We start from the raw sequence: 21,004 nt of genomic DNA, 5'->3' as shown, positions 1-21,004 counted from the left end.
GTATCTTTGAAGTAGAAATCTTACTTTCTTTGCCCAGTTTTCTATGATGTTTCACTCCTGCATTCTAGCAGTGAGAGGCCCATGGCACACTGAGACCAGTTATTGCTTTTTGCTCAGCCATCTGATGGCAGCTTGGGGGGAAAGGATGAGGACTCTGCATGCTGCCATTCATAAAGCTCACAAAATTCTCATTGGGATTGTGAAATGGAGGTGTTTAGCATCTGGTAAAGGCTGATCAAAGAAAATATTGCAGAAAGATAGAAGTAGAAAAGTATTATTTTTTTGGTAGTGTTTAGGATACATTTGAAAGACCTGCAAGATATTCTTGGAATATCCTGGGAAGTAACTGTGGTAATGCTGTAAATGCTCACTGAGTTCTCAGGGCTAGCCTGGCCCCACCAGAGGAAGGTGCAGAGGTGGCTCACAGGGTACCTTTTGTTCTGGTGGAGCACAGCACAGTAAACATCACCCCTGCTGTACAGTAAATGGTAGGAAAGGCAGGTGGGAGCCTTGGCCTTGCTTCCCAAGGTGCTGCAGGCTGCACTGACACAGTGATGGACAGGGCTGGCTAGGAGGTATCACAGAGCCACAGCTGCAGCCACTTCCAGCTGGGGCTTCTGCCAATAATTAAAATTTACTACAATGAGACAAGGAGCAGCTTCCTTGCCAGATCAGATGCCAAGTGAGTAAATAAATCACACAAATCCCTCCTGAAACAGAGAGCTGGAAGGTCTCCAGTGAGAATGATTTGTGAAGAACAGTAAAGAGAGAGATGCAAAGAAGGATGCTTTGCTGGGCTGAAGAGGGGTCAGAGTAGCAAGAAGAGTTTTGTTTATTCAGGGCTTACAACTTGGGATGTGTTGCTTCTTGAGCCAGGGGCCCAGCGTGGTGCTGAGCTGCAGTCGGAACAAGCATCATGAGATTTCCTTCTAGGGATGTGGAACATGGGCCAAGGGCAGTGAGATCCCACCTACTTCCTGGGCCATCTGTGTTCAGCCTGTGTTTGTGCTTCTGTGGGTCACAGAGAACAGGCAGGCTCGGCCTGTGGGTAGCAGCACCTCCTGCTTTGTGCTGCCTGATTCCTCACGCTGTGATTCAGGTGTTTTCCCACCCTCTTGCCTTTCAGCTTGCTCTTTTGGGGGAGTTTGTGTTTTGAACATACCCTGCTTACTTGCCCCTCCCTTCCCAGTCCAAACAATGTTCCCCTTTCAGTATGATCCTGATGCCACTGATGTTCTCACTTGGGTACAGATAAACAAATGAGTTCAGGTTATGTTGGCAGGAGGGTGCAAGCTGGGATTCGTCTAAATGTCAGAGACAGAGACATTACTTTGAATGAAGCTACAAATTACAGAGGTTTTTCCATTCAGTAGCATGGGTCCTGTCCTAATTAAAAACTCCTCTTGAGCTTTTTTAGTCGATTTAAAGAGGACTTCCTTGTGAGCTGCCCATCTAATCTTATCTGCACTTAAAAAATGTGAGAGCCAAAATAACTGAAATGCATTTGTGGTGCATTTTCCAGAGCATGAGTTCATGTCCTCTGCAGATAAACAGGAAGCGTACCTTAGACAGTGCCTCAGTGACCTTTGCCTCCAGCTTGCCTCTGTGGCTGCATCAAAGATGGGTCAGGGAGAAGAGATTGGCTCTTGGTGATGGAAATGATCACCCCAAATTGGAGCTGTGCTGTCATCACTTCTCCATTGCTTGGTCTGAGATGTGCAGGACATCTCCAGTCCATCACACCCCAGCTCTGCAGGGGAACCTTTCTGGGGAAGAGGCAGCACCTCAGTGCAGGAATAGGAGACATTCACCCGCTCCAGCCCCTGGGGAACCCTGAAAGGAGCAGTATTCCCTGATGCAGCTTATGGTGTCATTCCCAAAATGTTGCTTTCTGTGTCAGAATCAGGCACTGGTGAGCTTGAGAACAGCTCCTTTCAGCCAATTTGCAAATGAGTTCAGTTAGGCAGAAAAGCAGCCCCTCGATCAGATTAAGGCTGTGTTTTGCCCTGCAAGCTGGGAGAGCTGGCTCAGTTTGGTGTAAGCTTTCCTGTGCAGACAAGGGCTGTGGCTGGCTGGCTCCTCGAGTCCTGGAGCTACCTCACTGAAAAATGAGAAGGGTCAGTCCTGGCAAGGCTTTGTGCAGAATGCTTTGCCTTGGGAGAGCTGAGCCAGGCAGGAAAGCAAGGGTCTGCAAGAGGCTCTGTTCCCTCCTGAAATCCAGCCTTGGTCAGGATTGATGCTTTAATCCCAGCAAAACCACAGCACTGCTTCCCAGTTCTGGCCTCCAGGCAGAGTGTGGTGATGGTTGATTTTTGACTTCAGGAGTTTCCTGCCCGCAGATGCATCCCCCTTCCCTTCCTTGGCTGAGCAGGTCCTACAGGTGTAGAGCTTGGCCTCTGCCATGCAGCAGAGAGAACCTGCTTACACTTTGTGGCTGCTGTTATTTGATTTAGAGCTGCTGGGGTTGGCTGACACGGTATTTATGGGTGTTTTGTGGGTGCTCAATGGCAGCTTCTTACCAGTGATGTGCTCCCTGTGGTGGCTCGCAGGTCATGGCCTGGACTTGGCTGCACCTCATGAAACACCAGTGCTACAGACCAGCCCAGCCTCTACCAGCAGGCATGCAAAAATAAGATTTTTCTATCTTGTCAGAACAGGAGGACACACAGGGATGTAATTTCCTCTGGCTCTGGCTGGAGCAGTTAAAGCTCCAGCCCTCTCCTCTGTGCTTTAGGCTGGCCCTGTCACCTCTCCCTCCCTTTCCACTACAGCAGGGCAAGCACGTGGTGGGCCATGCTGTGAGCTCCAAGGCTGAAATGATCCGGGTTAAAAATAACCCTGTAAAGAGTTAAGGGGTGTATTTTAAGCCTGGATCATTTCAGTGCTCCAGTTTACAGCGCAGCCCCACAAACTCACACAGGTGCAGGGGAGGGGGGAAGGGGGCAAAGGAAAGGTCAGGGGAGAATGAGTGGTTGGAAACAGAAGCTGTCTGAAACCCAGGGCTTATGAAACTGTGCCCCAAAAACTGACACCTTCTTGTTTTCCTCTAGCACACTGACAACTCCCTTCTCATGGTGCAGCACTGGGTGCTGAATATCACCCTTTCTGAATCTGAAATCAAGACACTGGCCCTGAGCCTAGGATGCCTTATTGTATCTGCCTCTGAGACACTGTATTTAAAATTATTTTTGCCTTATTTGCTGTTGCTGAGGTAGATTGTGTGTGCAGCAATGAAAAGATCCCTATGAGAGTCACACTGGAGCTTTGTAGCACTTGTGTGAGCACAGGATCTGGCATGATGGGCTGGTGTGAGAACAGGCTGCAGGGAATCATTCCTGTGAAGCTTTTTGGAAAACAGGACGTTTTCAAACCATGGAGATCAGGGACTGGCCTCAAAATCATGTCTAGATGCAGTTGCATGAGAATTGGGCTGATAGTTGCACAGGACCAGTACCAAAATTTGTGTAACCATCACTGATTTCATAGCTGCTGAATACTCCAGCCTTACAAGGTGCTGTGGAGGTTTCTCTGATAAAAGGTGACCCATCTGGCCAAAATGTCCTACCTGCAAAAGCAGATGAGTGAGAGGATTTGTGGGGGAGGGAAGGAGGCTAGGGAAGTATGGATCTCTGCTGGTATTTAGCCAAAACTCTGCACTGAATGACAGCCAGTAGAACTTGCCTCTCTTCAGCAGTCAAACCAGGTACATGGTGGGACATTTCTGTGGGGACCTAGTGGAGCAGGTCATTTCTGTGAGGATCCAGTGGACCCAGGCAGCCTGTGAGAGGAGCAGGATCTGTGCTAAAAACAGTGGCCTCACTTCACACAATCTGCAGAGGCAGGGGTTGGTGGGCAGTTCTGCTCTCTGATGCATAAGGAGAAGTTTGGGAGGCTCAAACTGGCACATTTGTACCTCAGACACAGATAAAGGCAGAATTTTCTTCCCCAGTGCTAACAGGGACTAGGCTCAGTTTTAAAAGATGAAGAAACATGGTTCTGAAAACCATTTTCAAATTTACTCAGTTTTATAAATTTATTTGGAAGAGAAAAGTGAAACAAGTCCCTTACAGAGAACTTGGTAGTTGCACTTCCTTTTTTGCAGACAGTGCCATGCTTACATTGCTGGTATAATTAAATTCCCATTTACAGTTCTGTCTGACATTTCTCAGAACATACGATGCTTATTTTTATGGAACAGCAAAAGATCTCAGAATATCAGTCACCAAATTATTGATGGACTAAGGCTTTAACTTTAGCTCAGTGGTTTTAGCCCATGCAGGCTGACCATGCTTTTCTTGTGAAAAGGAAAAGAATTTTGACTGCAAAAGGACAAAAATAATTTGTGAGTAATTGCACCATTATAGCAAAAAAATGAACAGAGCTACTTCTCATAACCATTTAGAAAAGTAGTGGTGGGTTATTTCACCAAGGTGGGCAGCATGACCAGGAATAGGAAAGATTGCATAATTAATATTGTGGGGCAAGAGAGAGCCAGCACTGAGATCTGGGGTGAGAGAAGCAGATGTCTGAGTCTTAGGTGTGGAAGAGGCTGAGGGCTCTGGGTTGAAAGTGATAAAATGAGGCTTCCCACCTTCCTCACAGTGGTGGGAAGGAGGAGAGGGAGACTGCCAGCCCAGCTCCTGGAAATCAAAGGAATTATGTTCCTTGCAGTGCAAGGAAGGGAATTTTTTGCACACAAATACCCAAATACAACATCTTCCCTTGACCAGAAGACACTGAGCCTGGCACATCACCTGAGGCAGAGAAAAAAGTTGTAAAAAATGCTGGATATAGCACAGCAGTGTAACTGCCAGAAGGGATCTGAGTAAGGATCCTTTCCTGCCTTTATTTTCCATAATGGGAGAGTGTGCAGCTGGCAGTTTGTGGAGGACACAGCCCCTGGGCTACTGGTGCTAATCTTAGAATGGCATGTTCAGAGCTTCCTGCGCCCGCAGGAGCCGCCTGCACAGGACACCCATGGAACCCTCCCAGCTCTGATCAAAGAAAGGCAGCTGTGTTTTCAGGCTGAAGTGAAAAGAAAGAGAAAGAAAGGAAAAATTCACCCCGAAAGCAAGAGGTCAGAGGGGCCAAGAGGAAGTTCAGTGTCTTTTCTGGGAAAAGGCAAAGGGCTGTGAAAGAAGCTCTTGGAGGAAAAATGGACTACGAGGGAGGCAGCCTTTCTGCCACAGACAGAGCACTTAGAGCTGCTCAGTTTCAACTGAGTCCTTACTTCAGGTGTCCATTCTGCCATGCCCAGAAGCTGATATGATGAGCCAAGCCTCCCAGTCCATTCTGTATTCTCCAAGTTCATTCTTTGCTTCTTACTCTTTCCAGCCTGCCCTCCCTTCACAGCAGGGAGACACAGCCTGCATCTTGGAACTGGTGTCCCTCCCCACTTAGCCCAGCCATCATTCTTCATGTGCAGCAGGTTGTCCTGCTGATCTGCTTACCTCACTCTTTCTTCCATTCCATTATCTGCCACTTTCCCTGCCTGTAATTACTCCAGTGAAAGGTGAAAAGATGGGGGGAAGGTGCGTGAAGGTCACTGGGACGAGACAGCTTGATATGATTCCTTGGATTCAGGAAAGCTATTCCAAAGTGTATGGGAAATTTAACAGGGAATGGCAAACACCTACGGGGCCCTGTGGGCCTGGGAAAAAGAAGATAACGTTTATTGGGAGTATTTATTTACAGCTCTCTGAGAAAGGGAAAGGCTTTTCTCCACCATGCAAACAAGAACTGAGAAACAGAAAGGGCTCTGAGGCAGTGGGGTGAGAAGTGTGGTGCTGGTCATGGGTTCATGGTGGTGGTACAGGGAGCTGTGAGGTGTGAGGTTCCTTACTGATGGTTTGTAGCCTGATTTCTTGTTCTGAGCTCTCCACCTCTAACAGAATCGGGGTTGTTATTCCTGGTTGGAAAAACAATTGTTGGTTGGTTATTCTCAGTTCCTCTGGTTTGGTTTCCCTGGCATCAGATACTGGAGATGAAGAACAAAGGTTTCCTTTAACAGCTTTGATTTCAAGGCGTTCTACTCACACTGCTCAATAGACACACAGCAAAGAAAACAAGGTGAATGTGGGATGACACCAGGGCAGTGTGGTGTGGGAAGAGCTGCATCATGCAGACTCCAGCACAAGCCTTCTGCTTCTCAGCCTGCTGCAGACCCAGGGGAGGGGAGGCTTCTCTCAGCCATGGTATTTCCTCCTTCCCCCCACTCCCACCTGAATATTGCACTGAGAAAAAAGCAGAGCAGCAAGGGATACATCTCCAAGCAGATGTTGGCTTGCTGTGAGGATTGGAATCACAGCAGAACCACTGGAAAAGCAAGGCTGATGGTGACCAGGGCAGTAACAAGGGTATGAGAGGGCTGAGGATGTGTGTGGGAATGTACATTACTGCCTGCTCCATCTGCTCACTGCAAGGATAAAAGGAGCAGACACGTGGCCTGAGACACCTGGTTTGCTTCCATTGAGAAGTACTGAGTGTGGGCTCTTCAGCTGGAGCTGAAAGGCTCTGCATGAATTACTGATTTTCTGGGATATTTGAAAATGCTGCTAAATCCTGTCTTCCAAAACCTCTTGCTCTCAGGCTGGCTGATTGATGCCAGATGTGAGAAACTCTGCTTCAAGTCCTTGCTTACTCTTGAACTTTGTAACACATACACAGGCTTGCTTTTTCCAGCCTTCACTCACAACTTGTTGTTCCTGGTTTGTCAGAACAGGCCAGCAGAGACCAACTCAGAGGTGGACAAGTCAGCATCACCCTCGGTGGCTCAGCTAGCAGGGAAGTTCAAAGAGCAAGCAGCCAATATCCCTGGAAAAGAGGTAAGGTGTTCTGCAGCCGCCAGCAGGAAATGAGTGGGAAGTTAATCACTTGTCTCTTCCTGCTTGGAACATCAGTGATCTGAGCATGAATCCACCCTGATTTTGGATCAGCACAAAGGATTCATCTCCTTGTGCAATGCAAGCTGGGGCTGTATCTTCCACGCATTGCTGATTGGTGGGTGAGTGTTTTGTCTTGGGAGAGACACTAATCAGGACATTGCAGAGCTTGGTAAGGTGCACAGATTTGCCCAACAGCAGCAGACAGCAGTGCAAGCATGTCCTGTTTGGGCTCCTTTTGTGGGCAGGCAGCAGCAGTGAATAATGCAATAGCCAATATTGATGGGAAAAGACACAAACAAGAGATGATGCTGTGTAGCAGCCAGTGGCATGTCATCAAAAGGGAATTTCCTCCAGGTTATTACTGCTGTGTAGGTCTGAGAGAAAGCTGCCTCTTTACTCACCTTCATTGCCTCTTCCCAATGATATTTCAGACTCTGTGCCTATCTCTATCATGCTGAACTTTATTTTAATGACATCCCACTATGCCAAGCACTGCCTCACACGCTGACTTTCTCCAGCTAAGCAAAATACTAGAATACCTCTCTTAGGAAGAAAAGAAAAGTCAGGGTTATTTATGAAAGGAGGACATTTTCAGAGAGCCTCCTATATCACTATGCCTTTTTCTTTTAGAAGCATAGATGTTTGCTGATGGCCCTTTTCAGGCACCTTTTGAAACTGAGCTGCTCCCTTCTGCCCCTCAGCTCTGGATCCCAGCCTGGCCTAAGGGCATCCTCCCTGTCACCCTCCTGTCCCTGGCTGGATGCAGTGGTGACCTCTGCCCTGCAGGCTGGCATGCCATCATCTGTCAGAGTTTAGCACTCTCAGGATGGGAATAGCCACTCTTTTCCCAAGCTCTGTTTTTTTCCCTCCTGTTGCCAGCACACACAGTCCGTCCCATTACAGTAACTTCCTCTTATGAAGGTTTGGGATTTACTTGCACTAAGTCCCTCACCCTTCAGAAGGCAGAAAGTTCCCAGACCTCTCCTGTGTTATCTGCAGACCTCTGCTGCTCCCCAGCCAGGGCAGTGTGGAGGGGCCTCACAGTGCAGAGAAACTCATTTTCTCCAGAGACAGGGGAGCACAAAGTTTCCTGTCTTTTCTCTCCAAGCCATCTGTCACTTCCCCACCAGCTTTCTCAAGCTGGCTTCAGATTAATGACCCAAGGGATGGTCTTTAACCCTTGCTTGGCCCATGCCAGCACAGGGGAATCCTGTCAGCCAGGGAACCTCTGACACATCCACTGTGGCACAGTGCAGCATTTCATGGTTGCAGAATGGTGGGGTTTTCACAAGGCATATTTTTGCTTCCTGGCATGACACCAGGATAAGGGCAGGGCTGCCCTGGACTGCTTAGAGATGCAGCAGTGCCATGGCTGGGTGCAGCACCTCCAGAATTTAAGTGACATCAGGTCCACAGCTCCTCCAAGGCAGCCAACTGTAGAGAGGGCAAAGATGCCATAATCCAACTTTTCACATACCATCCTGTGAGAAGGTAACAAAATTATGCAAATATTTAATTGTGGATATTATCCAAGATTACAGATATTAGCCAGTTATTTTGGATTATTTTTTTTAACACATGAAAAGTGTGTTAACAGCTTGGCAGGACACTACAAGCCTGGCATAAAAATAGAGATAGCTTGGCTGCAAGAGCAGAGCAATGGTTATGTGCTATGCATCCCTCCTTCCTAAGGAGCTCTCTCTTAGTTCTGAGAGCCCAAGGATATTCAGAAGGAATCAGTGTCCCTGCCATTAAGTTGCCTTGCTCCTTCTCCTCTGGAGAATTTGTTTCTTAGTCAAATTTAAGGTTGCAGCTGAGGCCTTGTCCCTGTGCACTGCTTTATGTCATTCAAGAGAGATGAATGGGCTATAATTCTGAAAAAGTCAGAATTCTCCTTTTTGCCCCAAAATATATCAGACATAAAGGAGGAAATCTTGAACCAGGCAGCTGAGACTCAGTGAGAGGAGATCCTGGTAATGACAGGAAAGAGAACAGTAACAACCTCTCCAGTGTGAAGGGGTTTCCAGGAGGATGCTTTGCAGGCAAAGTTTCTGGGAAGGCTTCTCCACCCTCCACAGCTTAGAAGAGTGTGTGTTGCACAAAGAAAAAGATACAAACTGCTCTTCCAACACTAGGACTGGGCTCTACATGCCACAAGCACAGCCATGTGCCAATAGCATCTTTTGCTGCCTTTGGATGACTCATTGGGCAGGCTGAGCCAGGTCACTCAGGAGCAGGTCACTCACACAGCATGCCCTTTGGTGCTTGAATTTCACTTCCTTTTTAAGAAACCTGATTTCCCTGCTGCTGAGTTGGTTGTTTTCTTCTCTTAGGTACCACCACATAAGCCAACTCGGAGGAAACCACCATGCTCCCTTCCCCTGTATTCCCACAAAACTGAGACAAGTGACAATGATGAGCAAGTGAGTATCAATTTAAGAGGGGGACAAGGTCTTTCCTCTCTGCAGCCTGTTCCCTCCTGAGACACGAGCTTGGAGGTGGCAGAGAGGTCAGGCTGCAGTCAGAGCCATCAATCAGGCAGCAGCAAACCTGCCCCTGCTCTCACACATGTCCTGACCCAGAGTCAGCCCCATGCTGTTCCCTGCATGGATGCACAGCCCATTCCTAGTGCTTTTGGCTGCTGATGGATCCATCCACTTACCACTGTTGAGGAACCACTGGTATTTATTAGATTTGAACAGGGAGCACCCATGCTGTTTGTTGAGCGTAATGAGGATAATAGTTGTGCTCATGAGATTTTTCCATCTTCAAGGAAAAGGAATAATTAATCCAGAGTGAAGAGAGGGCTTGTTGGCAATACCCACTGAATATTTCTTTAGGACCCTGGAATGAGCAGGTCTCAGTAAGCTGGCTGCTACTTATGAAATTTTACCCTCAGGCCCTCTTTGGTCATTTCTGTCCTTCAGTATTTCAGGGTATGAGGTCTACCCACCAAATTTCACATTGTCACCTGCCCTTAACAAGCAGGTAGTTCTTTGTCCTTCTTATCTGTGAGCTACAGGCTCTTGCTGCCAAAGGAACATTAAGTTTTAAAATGTTAGATTCCTTCCTTTTCTGAAAAAAGTAATATGCCCCTTCTCAAAGCAATGCTCTCTCTTTCTCAAACTGCTTCCAGCCTTTTCATAGCTCTACCTTTCCTGCCATTTAGGCCCTTCCTGCTTATACTAATTGGATATCCTTTAACTTGGTTACTCAAGTGGTGGCAGAAAGTCTTTCCCGTTACAGAAAGTTCACAATATTTGCCAACATTAAGGGTTTAAGAGGTAGAATTTTAATCTGCCTGGTCCTGAAATAATACTAGGAGAAACTGTGCCACAGGCTAGATACTTTAATGAAGGCAGTGTAGGAGCAGAGCCATCCCACATCACCTAACTCAGACACTTCAGACAGCAAGCAGCCCTTTTTGCCCAGAAGAGGGATTCATAAATCTAGCCCTAGGATGACTAGATAGCAAAAGGAGAACAGGGTCAGGAATGAAGAAAAAGAAACTTTAGTGTTGGAGCACTATATAAAGCTTCATTTGCTTCCCTACAAGCAGTTTCTGCTTATCTCTTCCAAGTTTTCTGACTTTATTATATTTCCTCTTTTCCACCTACCACGCTGTGATGTTCTGTTTCATTCTGTTTTGCAGAAGCGGTCGCCAAATGCTTGCCCCATTCCCAAGGTCAAGGTGAAAAGTTCACCCATGATTGAAAAGCTGCAGGTAGGTCCTGGCAGAGCCCACATGGCTTCCCCAGCAGATTAAAACTGATTTACACTGCTGACAGCTCCTTCCCTTGCAGAGGAGAAGGGGATGCAGGAGCCAGGGGTGACAGCCAGGGAAACAGGGCCTCACTGGGGAGGATCCAGCCCCACTACACACAAAGGGGAAGGCAGAGCAGGTCTGGTAATGGTACTGGGCACCAGAAGCAGTCCAGTGATCCCCAGCAGTCCACTGACCCCCATAAGCATGTCAGTGCATGGATCAGGATCATTTGGATTTTGGAGTACATGGCTGGGCATGGGCATGGCGGCAGCTCTGCCTGAGCAGGGGCAGGGCCTCAGTTTAGGTGCAGCTCTTGAGAGAAAGTGAGGGAAGCCCTGGCTGAGACTTCCTCCAGCTCTTTCCTCACAGCAGTGTCACTCACTTGAGTCCCCTGCTCTCCACTGGGGAGCTGGCCTCGAGCACAGGCAGTGACAATCGTGGCAGTGGGGTGTGTGCTCCAGGCAGTGACAATCCTGGCAGTGGGGTGTGTGCTCCAGGCAGTGACAATCGTGGCAGTGGGGTGTGTGCTCCAGGCAGTGACAATCGTGGCAGTGGGGTGTGTGCTCCAGGCAGTGACAATCGTGGCAGTGGGGTGTGTGCTCCAGGCAGTGACAATCGTGGCAGTGGGGTGTGTGCTCCAGGCAGTGACAATCGTGGCAGTGGGGTGTGTGCTCCAGGCAGTGACAATCGTGGCAGTGGGGTGTGTGCTCCAGGCAGTGACAATCGTGGCAGTGGGGTGTGTGCTCCAGGCTCTGGCTGTCCCCTGTGTGTGCCTGGGAGCTCTGCACTGCACTTCCCTCCTCTGGATTCCTGCAGCTACACACAGCACACCCAGCACTTCCTGCCCTTTTTTTGCTTCTCTGGTGCCTGATCTGTGCTGCTGAGGGCAGCTCAGCAGTCGATGGCCTGAAGACAGAGTGCCCTGCCCCTGTCAGCCGTCTGTCCCGGCAGCATGTGTCACTCCAGAGCCTCCTGGCCACCCTGACACAACCTGAGCCTATTCATAGCACTGTCCCTCCTGATGCACCCAAGGACATTTGCCTAGGGGAGCTTCCCAGTGAGAGGCCAGCAGGAAGTGTTTTGCCACAGTTAATCACAAGCTCGCTGCTTTCCATGATCTTCTCACAGCTGCACAGGTCAGTCTGCAAGATCAGGCTGGAAAATGCAAGCTCCTCTTGGGCACATGCAGGAAGGTTTAAATCTTGAACCATTGCTGGCTGCTTGTTCAGATTTTCTGCCAGCTCAGCCACTGCACTGTGGTGTATTGGCTGGGTCACTGGAAAATCCCAAAAGGCCTCAGGATGACAAAAGAACATGTCCTGAGTTCCAGCTGCCAGGGAAAGACAAATGTCCAGTCATAACTTCTCTGCCCAGGCTTGTTTGTTGACAGTGTCACCAGGAGGAACCCAGAGCCAGGAGGTCTGTGGCTTGTGACAGCTGAAAGCTGTGGCAGGGCAGGGGTTCCCCTGTGTGGCTGTCGTGTGTAGCACACGCTGCTGCCCCGCATGCCCCTGATGGGCGTTTTTCATTGCAGGCCAATCTGGCTTTTGCTCCAGCTGCTCTGCTGCCGGGAGTGTCTCCCAAAAGCCCTGGGGTGAAAGTCCTGGTTTCTCCATTCAGCACACCTCCCACAACGCCCACCAGCCCAGGGAGCCAGTGCCAGCCCAGCGAGACGCCAGTGAGCTTTGATCAGCCCCCAGAGAGCACGCAGCTGCAGTTCTACAACAAGGTAGGGGATACGTGCTGGGACTTCTCCATTCCACAAGGCTTGCTTATTGCTTGGGGATGAGGGGGAAGAGGAGGCTGAGCCCTCAGTCCTGCTGTAAGAGTGTGGCCAAGAGAGATTTGTGCAGCAGGTTCCAAAGAGCGTTTCAGCGTAGCTGTGTGGAGGCTCCTCTCTGCCAGTGTGTGGGAAGGAAGGGAAGGAGGGGCAGGACCCAGTCACCTCAGCTGGGCAATAATGGGGTGGCTGGTGCCAGGGGCTGCTGTGAGTAGGTGCCAGCAAATGTCTGAGGTGGCTGAGGCTCAGTTTGGAGAGCCACACAGAGTTTCTCAGTTTCTCAGGTGTCACCAGAGCACTCAGCACTTAAGTGAGGAGCTCTAACCTGCATTGACCATCACCAACTGGAGTACAGACTCCTTCCCCAACCTGCCTCATCTGCCTCATTTCAACTGGTGCATCCAGTGGCATTTTCCTGTGTTGTGCATTCCTGCTTTCCATTCCCCTCTCCTGACTGCTTTGCTGTCTGCTTTCCCTGCCCCCAGGTGCGGACGCGAGGATCCATAAAGCGCCGGCCCCCTTCCCGAAGGTTCCGGAGGTCTCTGTCCGAGTACGGAGATGGGGAAGATCTGGGGGTCAGCTTGTCCTCTCCAGAAAATGGTGCCAGGGAAGATGAGGTCTTTGGGCCCAATGGCAAGACAGAGGAGGTGGAAACGGGGAGCAAAGAGCAAAAGGAACGGGCAGGGTCTGATGAGAAGCCAGCCTCAAGGACGGGATCCAGCAGATCAGAGGAGGAAGAAAAAGGGAGCAAAGAGCAGAAGAAACAGGCAAAGTCTGGTGAGAAGCCCCCATCAAGGAGAGGATCCATTAGATCAGAAGATGGGGAAAAAGGGGAAAAGCAGGCAGAGGAAATTACTCCTTGCAAGAATAACACAGGGAATACAAAGGAGGAGGAAGTGTGTCATGATGGCCCAGGAGAGAACTCTCCTCAGCCTCCCTCTGGAAACAATGAGATGAGTGACAGTCCCCAGGGAGAAGAGCAGCAAAGCACTGCCTGTGAACAAGGAAAGGGAGACAAGGAGGAAGCTGAAGCTGAAACAAAGGAGAGCAGTGAGAGCACAGACACACAGAGAACATCAGACACCGAGGAAACAGCGCTGGCACCTGAACCACTGCAGGATGCAGTGGGATTAGGGACTGCCAGTGAGCCTTCAGTGCCTGTCACACAGGACCAGGGCACAGCGCAGCTGTGACACACAGGTAAGATGGGCCAGCGTGGTGGTGGCTCCTGAGGCACCTGAGGGTTTTGCTGTTAGCAGAAATGGCAACTGTGACAGAACACAACAATGATTTTGCTGCTCCCCACATGTCAAAGCCTCAGATCTCAGGCGTGCAGAGACTGTGAAGCAGGGTTCTCAAAACAAGCAGCTCTCCTGGGTGGTGTTACAGAGAGGATGGGAAAGAAGCAAAGCTGATTGTGCATTCAGTATAATGGAGAGGCTCTGCTCACCAGGCACCCTCCTGCATTGCTGTTTTGAAAGCAATCTGAAAGTACTTGCAGTAAAATGCACATTTCCCCAGCAGTAGCCATGTATACACTATATCAGTATGACTCCTTACATATCAATATTTATATGTGTGCACATGTATGTACACATGTGTACATACATATATATATATATATATATATATATTCCCTATGTGTTTAGCTTGTTAGCTTTGCCAGCAAACCCAGGGCACCCCAGTTTCATGATCAGCTCTGAAAGCATGCAAGCATGGCCCTTTGCCACTGTAATAAAAGAGGATTTCCCCTGGCTGAAGCAGGCCTTGTTCCATGCTCCTCCTTGTGTGTTCTGTAACCACTGATGACATAGCGACAGATGCCTGAGGATGTGTCTTGTCCCATCTCAGCCACCTCCTCTTCAAATGCTTCCTTGGTTTGGCCAGGAGCAGCTGAAGGAAGGATTCCCATGGTCAGGCTGCAGCTCACCTTTGCCTCCTAGCACAGCAACCACCAAAGCACCCCCAGCACTCCCCAGCACTGTTCTTCGCTTCGACCCATGATTATTTTTCATTATTTCCTTACTTATTTTCCCCTCTCAAAAGGACACACCCAATCAGGGCAGAGGAGACTTAACATGTGCATAGGAGCCACCCAACCCAGTCGAGATGGAAGGCACTGGAAAACCTTCAGTGGCAGGAGAGGAGCAGAATGCAGAAGTCCCCTGAGGTCCAGACTCATCACAGAGCTGAGTGGCCACTCTCTGGCTCTCTGCTTGGCACCATCATGTTGTGGGACAGCTGGGACAGGAGGCTGTTTGCAATCTCCTCAGAGTTCAAAACTCAGGTGTTGGCTGGAGTTCCTTGGTGATATTTGGGGACCTGATACCCACTGTCCTGGAGACAACAGCCACCACCACTGACAGTCCTTCTGCTTCTTCATCCTGCTCCAAAATGTCTTTTTCTTCTCCCCTGCAGTGGTCTTGGATGAAGTTCATCAGTTACATACATACATACATGTACAGTGCCTTTTTGGTAGCTTCTTTGGGTTTTAAAACTTCAGTAAATAATGTTTTAACAATAGGAAACATAACTGTTTCTCCATATGTGTTGTATGGCAGACAATGTGAACCCTGATACAAGGAAAACTCCTAGAACATTGATCATAAAAATATATAAATATAAAATATAAAAATAAAATTCCTTTGAAGTGGGCTGATCTGTGAAACAGCCACCTGTGGTAGGCTGGTAGGTCCTGTGTGCTTCAGCTTTGGGGTGCTTTTAGTGTGGTGGAAAATGACAAGCAGCAGATTGTATGCAATGAAAAGACATGCTGAGTAGGTCAATAGGGCAGGTTCTCTTATCTGGCTCTGGGCTCCAGTCCAGATTTAGAAGGGCTGCTTGTCCCTCTGTCTTTCTCACTTCCAAACCCTACCCAGTCTGTTTTGAAACTTCTGGTGTGTGGCCACCAAGAGCCAGTCATTACAGAAAGCATCCCAGCTTCCTGGAACCAGCCAATTCATTGTGTGCAGGTCAAAGAAGAAGTCTTAGCTGGCTGAATTTCCAGTGGCATTGCCTGGCTGAGTTGGTGAAGCTCAGGCAGTCAGTCCCCCCAAAGTATTTATGCGCTGTACTAGATTTGTATTCACTCTTGGGCTACTGAAAGTCATGGGCTGGCAGTCACTGCAGTTTAAATCTGGAGGATATTTGGGGGAAGGTGGATGTCAGAGCCTTGCTTGACCAGTTTCCTGACAGCAGTGCCTGGAGCTGCGTTGGCCACACAGAAAATGTCCATACTGTGACGTGGACTGAGGTCACGCTTACTGGGACATCAATTATCATGGGCTGGTTGGCAGACACGACCTCCACACCCTTTTGAGCCATGCTGTGGAGCCCTGTTGGCTTTGAATCCATTTTAATCTGCTTGCTGTAGCTTGTATTCCAGGCAGGCTGCAATCGCTGGCTGCCCCTGTTCCCTCTGTCAGCACAGTGGATGTGAGTGGTTGTGCCTTACTGCACATAGAGATACATGTGTGCCTGTGCAGAGAACGTGTGTGTGTGTCCCGAGCACGGGAATGGAAATTGAGGGAGAAACGGAATAAATAAATGGTGGAATAAAACCAAAGCAAAACAAAAATCTCTGTGTTTTTTTTCCTCCTGGAAAAATGAAGAAGCCTAAGGAAGAATGGACAGAACTGGTAGCAGCAGGCAAAAAAAGGGGTGAGATTTCCACTGGCATTAGGGCTTCAAAATTTAAATTTAATATGAGAGAGCAACTACTGAAGAACAGGGAGGAGTAGGACTTTTTGAAAAAAGTCTGGAATGCAGAGGCGTGGAAACACGAGGATGTCAGGAAGCATTAGCAGGACAGAGCACATCAGGGACACGCGGGATTCAAGCCAGGAGGGTGCTGTGTGCTCAGAGCCCCCGGGGTGGTGCTTGCGGCTCCCGTGGGCGCCTGTCCCGCCCGTGGGTCAGCCCGGGAGGCTCCGAGGGCACCGGGACACGCGGGGGGACCCACCCGGTGCGACCCCTCCGCGCCGCCAGGGGGCGCAGCGCAGGCGCGGCCCGGCACGAACCAAACCCGCTGGGGGCGGGGGGGATGGGGGGCGTTGGGTTGTCCCATTCCTCCGCCTCCCCTGGGAAGGAACTCGCCCGGCTTCCAGCGCCACCGCGCGTGGAACGGGAGCGGGAATGGGAGTGGAAGTGGGGATGGGAATGGGAAGGCTGCGTTCTTCCTGCGCCCCTCGGATGAGCGCGGAGCGGGGTGTGCGCGGGGGAAAGCGGCGGAGCGCCGCGCGGGCCGCTGCCTCCCCCCGCGGACACGCGGACCCGTCGCTAACGAGCGGAGCCGTAGGGTCGGGGGAGGGCGATGCCAGGGATTACCCTGGGAAAGGTGACGGAGAGGGCGAGCAGGGAGAAATGGCCGCGGCCCCCGCAGTTCGGGAGAGCAGCAGTGTGCTCCGGAGCGCTGGGAAAAGCCGCCGGCGGTGGTCGGCAAGGACCGACCCACACTAACGCTGACGCAGGCAGCCTGGGCGGGAGGAGGTGGAATGACAGTGAAGTGCTGAGCTGGGAAAGTACCGACAGAGCGGCTCGTTGGTCTAGGGGTATGATTCTCGCTTCGGGTGCGAGAGGTCCCGGGTTCAAATCCCGGACGAGCCCGCCGGGAAAGGGATGCGCGAGCCCCCTTCCTATATTTTGCTGGCCCGGGGCCCTCCTGCGCTTTTGCGCCTCGGGGCCGCCACGAGCGGGACCGGGGGCGCGGGGACGGCGCTCGAGCCGCTACGGTGAGTCGAGCCTGAAGGGCGAGGAGCGGCCCCGCAGCGCTGGCTCCATGAGGAGGAATGCGGGGTCTGCCTGGGAAAAACTGGAGTAGCGACGCCCGGTGCCAGACGAGGAGGAGCGGCCTGTCCTTGGTGAGTTCTTTAAAGTTTTTCTTGCACTAGAAAAGAACGAGTGGGTGTCGTTGTCAGTCCCCTCCGTGCCCCTTCGCCGTGTGCGGGAGCCGCCGCTGCTGCGGAGAAGATTAAAAAAAAAAAAAAAAAAAAGAAAAACTCGGGCTCGTCCGGGATTTGAACCCGGGACCTCTCGCACCCTAAGCGAGAATCATACCCCTAGACCAACGAGCCGCCATGAAAAATTGCTTCTCTGCCCTGTAGAGGAACGCTGCGGTGGCGTGGCGCCGCGCAGCCCCTGTCCAGGACAGCTCCGGCCCGTCCCAATTCCCGCGCTGCTCCTGGTTCGTGAGGGGGCACAGCCGCTTCCCTCCGGCTATAGCTCTGGCCTGTCCCAACTCCTGCAGTGCTCCCGGTCCCTGAGGGGGCACAGCCGCTTCCCTCCGGCTATAGCTCTGGCCTGTCCCAACTCCTGCAGTGCTCCCGGTCCCTGAGGGGGCACAGCCGCTTCCCTCCGGCCGCCGGCGCTCCCCGGGCCTCTGAGGGGCAGCCCTTTCTCCCTGTGGCTGTGGAAGCTGCTCGTAGGCGGCGAACCACGGACCGCGGCAGCCAGGCCACAAACTCCAGCGCGGCGAGGGGAAATCCGTGGTTCATTTCCATCATTTCGAACTGCACCACAGCCGGGTAGAGGTAACGTCACTTTCCTAACTTACAGATGATGATTTTATGCGGAGCTGTTTAAACAGAGAGTCTTGGAACGCGGATGTTGGCCAGGGTGGAGGTCACTGTTACCTTGGCCTTTGCCTCTCTACAGTAACAGCCTCTAAACTCATTTTGCCTACAGTCCAATATATTCCAAGAAGCTTGGGAAAAGGTAGGAGGAAGAGACAGGAAGACAAATTGCTTCTATTTTATGTGCTCTCTTACGTATCAAGGTTATCAGGAAAGGTTATCATGACTGAAATTGCTCCTTAGCATCTATTCAGCACTGCAATAGCTCATCAATCCCGTCCTTTTCCATCCTAAGTTTTCCTGAGAACACTTATCCTTGCATAGTGGGTGATTCAAGACATTCTTCCCAATCAAAATATGAAAAAAGTCAACTAGTTGAAGATAAGACTGAGAGGGGATCTTGTCAATATTCATAAATACCTCAAGGGTGAGTGGCAAGAGGATGGTGCCAGGCCCTTTTCTGTGGTGCCAGTGCCAGGATGAGGAGCAGTGGCCACAAATTAAATCACAAAAAGTTCCACTCAACATGAGGTAGAACTTCTTTGTGCTAATGGGCCAGAGCACTGGAACGGCTGCCCAGAGAGGCCATGGATTCTCTTTCTCTGGAGATATTTAAACCCCACCTGGACATTTCCTTGTGCAATCTGCTCAAGGTGACCCTGCCTTGGCAGAGGGTTGGGCTGGGTGATCTCCAGAGGTCCCTTCCAGCCTCAACAACACTGACTCTGTGAAAAATAGTTTCCCAACTCTTCAAAGTCTGTATGCAATAACTGTGCTGCTGCCAGCTCTTGAGTTTTGGAAAAAACCCTGTGTTTCTGTTTAACCAAAGTAAACATGAACGTGGCATTATCTGCTAGTCACAGTTTCTCCCAACTTGCAGAAGAAAAAATATTGCTGTGAGGGACACAAAATGCTTTCTTGTACAAATAGAGCCTGTTTTTTCCCCTTTTTCTCTCATGTTCTTCTATTACTAATTCAAAGTGAGTGTGTTGGGGGGATATTTTTTGCAGGAGTGCATATCTTTGCACACTAAACAGTGTACACTGTACAATTCCTCTAGGACATACAGAGATGCAGGCTAAAGAAAAAACAGTCAAAACCATTAAAAATGTAAAATCAGTCTAAAATTTTCTTTTCCTCCTCCTAGAAATTAATTACCTCCTTTTTTTAAACACCTAAATCCTCTAAGCTACTAGAAACCTCTCCAAAACAAAGGTTAATAAGGCTAACAAAGGTTTGAATTTCTAACACACACAGGAAGAAGAGGCAATATATGTTCCCAGGGACAAATTAAGTTGTCCCAGCACCCTGTTTCCTCTCTGGAAGTAGCAGAAGAGAATGATTTGATAATATCTATCTGGATAAAGAATTTTCTGCTGTAAGTAGACCAGATATTGTCCCAGGTGTTCTGTGTACTGAACACCTGTGTTACTACACAACAAACAGGGAAGTCAGGGCTGCTCCTGCAGCAATGTGATCCCAGCTCTCTCAGGGAAGGGACAGGGTAGGTGAGGGCTGTGTGTGGCCAAATCAGGTTTAGGACACAAAAAGGGAACATGTGAGCTCTGTGAATAAGAAAAATGCAATTTTTTAATTTTTTTTTTTTTTTTTTTTAGGTTTACTATCTTGCAAAATTACCCAGAAGGGTGAAGCTTGGCCTCTTCAGAGGAGTGAACAGTTTTAAAGTGTGCAGTACTGAAGGAGCTGGAGGTGAGCAGGGATCTCTGATACTGAGGTGCTTCCATGCTGGTAAGAGCACTTCCAGCCTCCCAGGAGAGCAGTTAGGTTGGGTGGAGATTCCATGGAAAGGAAGAGCTCAGAGGAAGGATTGAGGAAAAAGGGCTTGGAATGAAAATGTTATCACTGCTTATCAGTTTCTGCCCCATTTGGAAAGCAGGGTATTGATGGATTGGCTGAAGACCCACCCACCAGGGAAGTCAAATGAGGTGCCAGCCAAACAATTTCCCTGTGATATTTCCCTGTAACACAAAGAGTTGCCTGTGCTGTTGATATTTATTCCCAAGAGGTGCCCTGGATTTCTGCTGGGCTGGGTTTCTGGAAAACACGTACAACAGTTAGATGAGGAATGTGCTCCAGAGCTTTCCCTTAGGGTATAAATAATGGATGCACAAGCTGTTACATTTTAAACCCCACGAGAATTTTAAGGTGGTGTCTGGCATCACAGCTGGAAAGAAAATAATCTGCCTGTGTTTTTGCAGGCTTGCTTTGTCACAGCTCAGCATGGCACAGAGTGACTTTTCCTGTGGCCTCTTTCACCTGCAGATGTGATGAGGTGTCCAGGGAGCGGCAGAGAAACTGGTGGCACAGGGATCTGGGTGAGGACCAGCATCCATGGAGCACTGGGATGAGCAGAGCACCCCCCAGGCTTGTGGAGCTCAGGGATGCAGTGAGCAACAGCCCTGAGATATGACTCAGCTTGTGCAACTTCTTTAAAATGCATGGTTGGGAAAGCATGCATGATGAAACCGCTGTGGTCCTTACGGGCCACAGTCACCCCACAGCTCCTGGCTGTTCTTGGCCACGGGAAGCACAGCTCCACTGGAGTGACTGTCACCTTTGTGGCTCTCAGTGATGCTCCAGACAGGTTCAGTGCCAGCTGGAATGGTTGGTACCGTGCCTCCAAAGGCACTTGGACAAGCTTCCTGCACTGCAGGGTGAGTGTTGGGCAGTGCCAGGGCTCGGGGCAGCCCCGTGAGGAGTGGCTGAGGGGATGTTCAGCCTGGAGAAAAGGAGGCTCAGGAATGACCTTATTGCCCTCTACAACCATCTGAAAGGGGCCAGGTGGGGTTTGACCTTTTCAGCCACAGGACAAGGAGGGCAGGGCCTCAAGCTGCACCAGGGGAGGTTCAGGTTGGACATTTGGAGGAATTTCTTCACAGAAAGGGTGATGAGACATTGGAATGGGCCACCCAGGGAGGTGCTGGAGAGGTGCTTAAGGAAAGGCGGGACGTGGCAGTCAGTGCCGTGGTGAAGTTGATATGGT

At 50.0% G+C, this 21,004-nt stretch overlaps 1 protein-coding gene and 2 non-coding genes across 9 annotated transcripts in view; 2 read left to right on the top strand and 1 right to left on the bottom strand.

Annotated features, from left to right (window-relative positions):
* The window catches only part of RCSD1 (RCSD domain containing 1), a 37,779-nt gene extending 21,772 nt beyond the window's left edge, over positions 1-16,007 (top strand). For 3 of the 7 annotated variants that reach the window (XM_059493456.1, XM_059493453.1, XM_059493454.1), the window contains 5 exons: positions 6,717-6,824; positions 9,218-9,307; positions 10,537-10,608; positions 12,185-12,379; positions 12,916-16,007. In XM_059493456.1, the coding sequence (XP_059349439.1) occupies positions 6,717-6,824; positions 9,218-9,307; positions 10,537-10,608; positions 12,185-12,379; positions 12,916-13,623 (1,173 nt within the window). In that variant the 3' untranslated portion in view covers positions 13,624-16,007. The remainder of the gene's footprint in view (positions 1-6,716; positions 6,825-9,217; positions 9,308-10,536; positions 10,609-12,184; positions 12,380-12,915) is intronic. The other 4 variants (XM_059493458.1, XM_059493457.1, XM_059493455.1 and 1 more) reach the window with 3 other exon arrangements.
* A 956-nt stretch (positions 16,008-16,963) lies between these two features.
* On the top strand, positions 16,964-17,035 carry TRNAP-CGG (transfer RNA proline (anticodon CGG)). Its single transcript has one exon. It is a non-coding gene; the product is annotated as a tRNA-Pro (tRNA).
* Positions 17,036-17,430: 395 nt separating this feature from the next.
* Positions 17,431-17,502, bottom strand: TRNAP-AGG (transfer RNA proline (anticodon AGG)). Its single transcript has one exon. It is a non-coding gene; the product is annotated as a tRNA-Pro (tRNA).
* Positions 17,503-21,004: the final 3,502 nt, after the last annotated feature.

Source organism: Ammospiza nelsoni, chromosome 2, assembly GCF_027579445.1.
Source record: "Ammospiza nelsoni isolate bAmmNel1 chromosome 2, bAmmNel1.pri, whole genome shotgun sequence".
NCBI lineage: Eukaryota > Metazoa > Chordata > Aves > Passeriformes > Passerellidae > Ammospiza > Ammospiza nelsoni.
This window is presented reverse-complemented; position numbering and strand designations above follow the sequence as displayed.